The 7,097-nt window shown below is 43.3% G+C and overlaps 1 protein-coding gene across 1 annotated transcript; it reads left to right on the top strand.

Moving 5' to 3' along the window:
* Positions 1–343: 343 nt before the first annotated feature.
* On the top strand, positions 344–6,451 carry LOC149395151 (autophagy-like protein). Its single transcript, XM_089615047.1, has 5 exons — positions 344–2,106; positions 2,623–4,279; positions 4,569–4,789; positions 5,203–5,416; positions 5,687–6,451. Exons 1-5 carry the CDS (start codon positions 1,145–1,147, stop codon positions 6,104–6,106), a joined length of 3,474 nt encoding a protein of 1,157 aa, XP_089471173.1. The 5' UTR covers positions 344–1,144; the 3' UTR covers positions 6,107–6,451.
* The last annotated feature ends 646 nt before the right edge of the window (positions 6,452–7,097 follow it).

The following is a 7,097-nucleotide window of genomic DNA, read 5'->3' as shown; positions in this document are numbered from 1 at the left end:
CTGATAAAAAATATATTTAAGTTTCATTATGTAAATATATAAAGTAAAAAACTGGTTTTGTCATATTAAAAACAAATCAAAATCAATTTATTAAAATCAAAGGGTAATATTTTACAAATTTTGAGTGTTGATTTTGAAAATAATTTGTTTTGTAACAAAATGTCCCTATTATTTAACATCGGGAAAAGTAATTGTTTGTTAACAAATCGGAAACAGAGAGATTAGCTTCGTCATTATAAAACAAAATTGGTAAATCATTCATTTCAAACTCAGGGATATTTTTGTCACATTCTCATATTATTATGAGTAATATATGGTGTCTCGCTTTTGCTTTTCTGTACTTTTTCCAAACTTATTGTAGAGAGAGAGAGAGAGAGAGAGAGAGAGAGACGAAACAGCTTCTTGCTTCGCGGTGGTTTCTTCCCGCAGAAGGTTCTCTGTGTTTTTTTTTTTTAATATTTCTTTATTAATTCTGTTCATTAATCATCTCTCTGAAAAAGAGAGAATCCCCAAAAACACGAACGAAAAAGCTTGGAGAAGAAGAATAAGAAGGAAACAGTGAAAGGTCTAGATTGCTATAGCCCAATCACAATAATAAGAATATTAATAATAGCAATATTATAAACCTTTTGATGATGATAATGCCGATGAGGAGTGTATAAATGGCTTAATCGACGACTCGAAGCTTTCTGTGTGTAAACGCTTCATCGTCGTTTCTGGTCTCTGTGTTGTCGTTTTTCTGCTTTCGGTTGTTTAACCGAAATCGTCTTCTCTGGGTCGGTCGGTTCGACATTCGCGGGGTGAGAAACTAGGGTTTCTGATCCTCGAGAGTGTGCTTTGTGGTCGATTCTCGCGATAGTCTCGGGTTTTGCCATTCGGTGGGTGTTATTGGGGAAATTAGGGATTTCGATTTCCCTTTCGTTGGCTCTCGAAGAAATTGGGGGATTTTCGAATGCTGGGTTAACACGAAATCGTTGGTGGCGGTTTTGACGGATTTCGAATTTGGACTGGTTGTTTATGAGATTGACCGGTGGGTTTTGTATGGTTCAAAGTTGAGAAATTTTTCAATCCAGATTCCTTCTCTCGCTCTCTCTCTCTCAAGCTTTCGGCTGAGAAAAAGTCCGTGGAAGATTGATTAAAAAAAATGAGTTCTTCGACGGTCACGGAGAGTTTAACCCACCACGAAGGGAAGCTTCTGGTCCACATAGCCGAGAACGGAAACTCGTTCGAGCTCGACTGCTCGGATTCCACGCTGGTCGAGGGAGTCATGAGGATCATCGAGTCGGTGTCGAGGATCGCTCTTAATGACCAGCTCATGCTCTGCCTCGACCTCAAGCTCGAACCAGAGAGGCCTCTCTCGGCCTACAAGCTTCCCTGCGAGGGCCGAGAGGTCTTCGTCTTCAACAAGGCGAGGCTCCAAAGCAACTCTCCTCCGCCGCCCCCGGAGGAAGAGCCCATCGAAGACCTCGAGTCCCATCCCGAGCCTCAGTCCCCGACCTCCTCTCGCGACCCTCCTCACCTTCTCGACAACGCCCCCGACCCGGCTCTCAAGGCCTTGCCCTCCTACGAGAGGGAGTTCCGGTACCACTGCCACAAGGGACAAGTCATCTACTCCCGAACCCTCTCCAAGTACGGGATCTGCGAGAGGCTTCTCAGGGAGCTGAGGGTCCAGGAGAGAGCCGTGGAGGTGGCCACGGGGAATCTGGACCAATACTACAAGATGATATCGCAGAACTGCAGGGAGTTCCTGAAGCGGTTCTCGCACCAGCACCGGGTTCATTCGGACCTTCTGGTGAACTTCGAGAGGGACTTGGAGAGGCTGAGGAGCGTTAGGGTTCATCCGGCTCTTCAGAAGCCCACACAGAGGTGCTTGTTGGACTTCGTGAAGGAGGACAGCCTGAGAAAGTCGGCAGAGAATTGTGGGGTCTTGCACCGCCAGTTTGACAACAAGGTTTCGCAGTTCAAGCAGCTTATCAACGATGTGAACTGTAAGGTCGAGGAGGTTTTCTCTTCCAGGGCTGCTCTTCCTTTTCGGAACTTGGAACAGACGGTCAAGGATCATCACCGCTTCATCGTCGAACAAAAGAGTATAATGCAGTCTTTGAGGTTGGTGCTTTTAGTCTTAGGTGTTTTCTTTTGTTTGTTTTGTTATGAATTGTTGATCATGTTCTGCATTTAAATACTAGTTATCCTTTAGAGTATCTGAGGATGTAGGCGTTTTTGTTAAAGGAAGGAAGGTCGTACGGAATTGTAAATGATTAGAAACTCATTATCGTTGTTAGAAACATTGATTTGAAATACGATATGCACTTGCTCTAAGATTCTTGATATTTAGATTTTTAATAATACATCTCCATTGGGTTTTGTGTTCAAATCCCTTCTTGGTGTTAGCAGTGGTGGCTTTTGTTATTGATTAGACATACTGATCTATGTTTTATCCCCACATTTCTTTCTCATCTTCTGAATCTCTAAATTGAGTGGCCATGGTAACATGGTTGTCGACATCATATTGAACTAGATCCTTGTTGAGGTCTATCTGTTTTTAACTTATAAATTCTATTTTGCGATGATCTGTTGTCATAGTGACTGACCGAGATCTCATATCGGGTATGAATAATGCAGCAAAGATGTGGGCACAGTGAAGAAGCTAGTAGAGGATTGTTTGTCTCAGAAGCTGTCTTCTTCACTCCGTCCTCACGATGCAGTTTCAGCCTTGGGTCCCATGTACGATGTCCACGACAAAAACCACCTGCCTAAAATGGAAGCCTGTGAGCGTGCGATTTCCAAGCTCTTAGACTTTTGCAAGGATAAGAAGAACGAAATGAACATGTTTCTGCACAATTACATGCAAAAGATAACATACGTTTCATACATAATCAAGGACACGAAGTTACAGTTCCCTGTTTTCAGAGAGGCGATGGTCCGTCAGGACGATCTATTCATGGACCTAAAGTGTGTCCGTGGGATTGGCCCGGCATACAGAGCCTGCCTTGCAGAAATAGTGAGAAGAAAGGCTAACATGAAGCTTTACATGGGAATGGCCGGTCAGTTGGCAGAGAGGCTAGCTACTAAGAGAGAGCTTGAGATCAGGATAAGGGAAGAGTTTCTGAAAAGGCATAGTTCCTATGTACCCAAAGATGCTCTTGTATCAATGGGATTATATGAGACCCCTAACCAGTGTGATGTTAATATAGCTCCATTTGACACTAGTTTACTTGACATCGATATCGCTGATGTTGACCGCTATGCTCCCGAGTACTTGGTTGGACTGCCCAATAAGGTGGAAAGGCAAGGAAGCTTCAAAGGTTCTTTCTCCATGTCTAACGAAAGCTGTCATTCTGGCGAGGGTGAAGAAAGTTCTTCGGAAGCACTTGAGAGATTCGACTTACAGGAGGTACTTGATGGCTCCGAGCTGGTCGAGATCGCTGGAACTAGCAGGTTGGAAGTTGAGAATGCAAAGTTGAAAGCTGAGCTTGCCTCTAAAATAGCGTTAATCTGTTCTTTGGGCCCCGAAGTGGAATACGAGTCGTTCGATGACAGTAAGATGGATAGTTTGTTGAAGAACGCTGCCGAAAAGACCTCCGAAGCCTTGCATCTGAAAGATGAATATGAGAAACATCTCCATTCAATGTTGAAGATGAAGCAGGTTCAGTGCGAGTCATACGAGAAGCGGATCAAGGAATTAGAACAGAGATTATCCGATCAGTACTTGCAATGCAGTAAGTCTGGCTTTGATATTTCGGCCGCCAGGGACGCTGATTTCAAGCCAAGGAGCCTCGGTGGCTCAGAAGCTCACATGCCATGCGCTTCTACAAGTGAACCCATGGACGGGGTCTCTTGCATATCAAACTCCCTGGAATCAAAGCTGGGTATGTTCACTGGGCAACCGGGGAAGGTGAAAGACGGGGCTGATGAGAACATGATGGATTCTTCCGGAGTCCAAAACCCACAATTGGACTCGTCGATGATCGAGCCAAATCGTGAATCTGACAAAGATGGGAAGGACAAGATGGTAGGCCAGTTGGGCATGTCACTGACTAACAGTTCTACTGCAGAGAGCACGCCCGAGCCTTCGAGCGTTTCACCTTGTGGTACCGTGGTCGATCCTTGTTTGGGCTCGAAAGTCCACAGTGATTTGATGTTGGAATTGGAGACTGCCCTCGCTGACAAGTCGAACCAATTGGCTGAAACTGAAACAAAGCTTGAAGCTGCAATGGAGGAAGTTGCGATGCTGAAGGTGGAGTTGGAAACCAGTAGGAAGCTTCTCGACGAATCTCAGGTACTAATTTGTAACCATATAGCTAATCTCTTCGTTTGAAGAAGGTTACATGTTTCTTCATTTGTGTTTTTCCTCTTTCTTGTAATTCTGTTCATGGCTATCATATGAATCCTTCTTTAACGATGATGCTGATTTACATGTAAAGATAACTCCAGTCTATTCCGACTCTTAAATAAGTTTAATGATCATTTAACATGCCGTGTCTTTTACTCTATCTAGTTATTGATGTTCGGAAATTACGATTTTGCTTTGGCATGGTTTTAATGTACGCTTGTTTCATCTGCTTCAGATGAACTGTGCCCATTTGGAGAACTGCTTGCACGAAGCTCGGGAAGAAGCTCACACTCATCTTTGTGCAGCCGATCGAAGGGCTTCTGAGTATAGCACTCTGCGTGCCTCTGCTGTGAAGACGCGTGGCCTCTTCGAAAGACTCTCTAGCTGTGTTTATGCTTCTGGTGGAATCGCCACATTTGTTGATTCCTTACGAGCTTTGGCTCAATCTTTGGCCAAGTAAGTGTTCTTTTTCGCCATATTAGTACCAGTTTCTGTCCTACTGTTGAACAAAATATTCTATCTGGTCAAACCTCTTTCTTCCTATTATATATAATTAGAATTGTGGCTGACGGCTGATCCATCATGCTTTTTAGCTGAGAAAAAAAACCCCGAAATCAATGAGATAGAATATCTTCTTGTAGAAGAACAGGTTTTTTTGGCTGTGTTGAAATGCAGTTTAAATTTCTTATTTTGTTTCACGTTTTGTTGATAGTATTTGGATGGTATGCTAGCAGAGCTTTCTTGTAGAAGTTGCGAATAGATTGTTACAAAACATGTTTTATTGCTTCTGAGAACTTTTTAATATGATTTTGACCCATATCGCTTACTGAAAAAACCAATCGCTAATTAAGAGCTCGGTTCTGTTTCAGTTCCATTAATGAAAACGAAGATGACGCCACTGCTGAGTTTCGGAAATGCATCCGCGTCCTTGCCGACAAGGTCGGTTTCTTGTCCAGGAACCGTGACGAGCTACTCGAGAAGTACCCAAAAGCCGAAGCTGCAAATGAACGGCTCAGAAAGGAATTGGAGGAAAAGCAAGAGCTCGTGAAAACCCTCTATGCCAAGCATCAACACGAGAAGCAGGTAAAACCCAGTTTACCCCCAACCAAATAAAACTTAGAGAGATCATATGAGGCCAGAGTAACCATAATAATTAGTTATCAATTAAGACCTGATTTTAGAATGCTTAGAATTGGAGGGGATGATGATGGAAAGCTGTATGAGATTGTGAAGCAAAGGAAGAAATTTCTTTGGGCGTCTAAGAAACTCTATAGCCTTAGACACCTTTGTATCGTATATTTCCTATTATACGGTTTTGGGTTACAATTATGAAAATTATTGATTAATAAACAGGTCAACAAGGAAAAAATATCTTTCGGGCGTCTGGAAGTCCACGAAATCGCGGCGTTTGTTCGTAATGCATCCGGCCATTATGAGGCCATCAACCGAAACTCCACGAACTATTACCTCTCAGTGGAATCTGTGGCCTTGTTCACAGACCATCTTCCTAGCAGGCCCAAATACATAGTTGGACAGATTGTACATATCGAGCGCCAGGCCGTGAAGCAGCAGATTGCTCCATGTGGGCCCGGGCTGAATCCGGCAACGTCTGACCACTCGGGGACCGACCGGTTGACCTTGAATTCGGGGTCAACATCTGCGAACCCTTACGGTCTCCCAATCGGCTGTGAATACTTTGTAGTGACAGTAGCCATGTTACCACCCGATACCGCCATTCATTCGCCACCCACACCTTCTTCTTCTGCTTCCTGATCCCTGCCTTTTCAGACAGACAAGACAAAAAGACTAGACAGAATGAAGTGATGGAAGAGAAGTCCCAAGTGTACATAGTTTATGAACATTACCAAAAAAAAAAAAAAAAAAAAAAGGAATGAAAAAGAGAAGGTTTTAGAAAGATCTTTCTGGTGGGAACTGGTACTTTTCATTTGTTTGTTTCTTTTCTTTCTTAATTTCTGTATAGAGCAGCTAATGATGATTCAATAGTGCTTTAATCTCCTAACCTCTGTACATACCACTATATCTATATAAATATGTATAAAGACTGTGAATAGCATCCAGATTTATCTTTTTATTGATTTGATCATTTACTTGAGACAACATCGTTGCATGTATGTGTGTGGTCTTTTTGGTTATCCTTCACTGAGTAGCTCTACTGCCTTCTCGGGTTTTCAATCTTCCCAGGTAAACCAAGTGGAAGCCGCGGGATCAAGCTGCATAACACTGCATGGTCTGTTGGTATATTGAGAGCAAAGTGAGGCTAGAACCTCTCGAGCCAAGCAAACCCAGACAAATTTCTCGCTTCATCTCTATTTTGCCCAGAGATATGAGTTGTATTTCAGCGCATGCCTTGCTTCTATGCCCGTCGACATCTTCACACTCTCTTTGTTGGTCTTGCCCCAATCTTTTTTATAAAAGACCGATAATGTAAAATACAGCTAGTCATGGTGTAAGTTTCTACTGCCGTGCTTCTTTACTAGAGATTGTGTGAGTTTTACTCATTCACACCACCTTTCAACAACTTTCAGTTAGTAATATCATTATACCCTCCCCCCTCCTCTCCTTTGTTTGCCCTGATTTCAAGGCATTCCAACTTTATCATCTGCTACTCCGAAATCAACAACAGGTGCATGCCGGGTTCAACTACCCCCCGGCGGCACTTGGTGCCGGTATAAAAAGGCTCTTAAAGTGCAAGAGGAATTCCATGTCAGAGTCGGAAGGTGATCACTAGTTCACTGCTTGGCAT

The sequence above is a fragment of the Urtica dioica genome, chromosome 5, assembly GCF_054948205.1.
Source record: "Urtica dioica subsp. dioica isolate 48M chromosome 5, U.dioica_male_clone48M_v1_H2, whole genome shotgun sequence".
Classification (NCBI taxonomy): Eukaryota; Viridiplantae; Streptophyta; class Magnoliopsida; order Rosales; family Urticaceae; genus Urtica; species Urtica dioica.
Note: the sequence above shows the minus strand (reverse complement) of the source record. Positions and strands in the feature narration are given on the sequence as shown.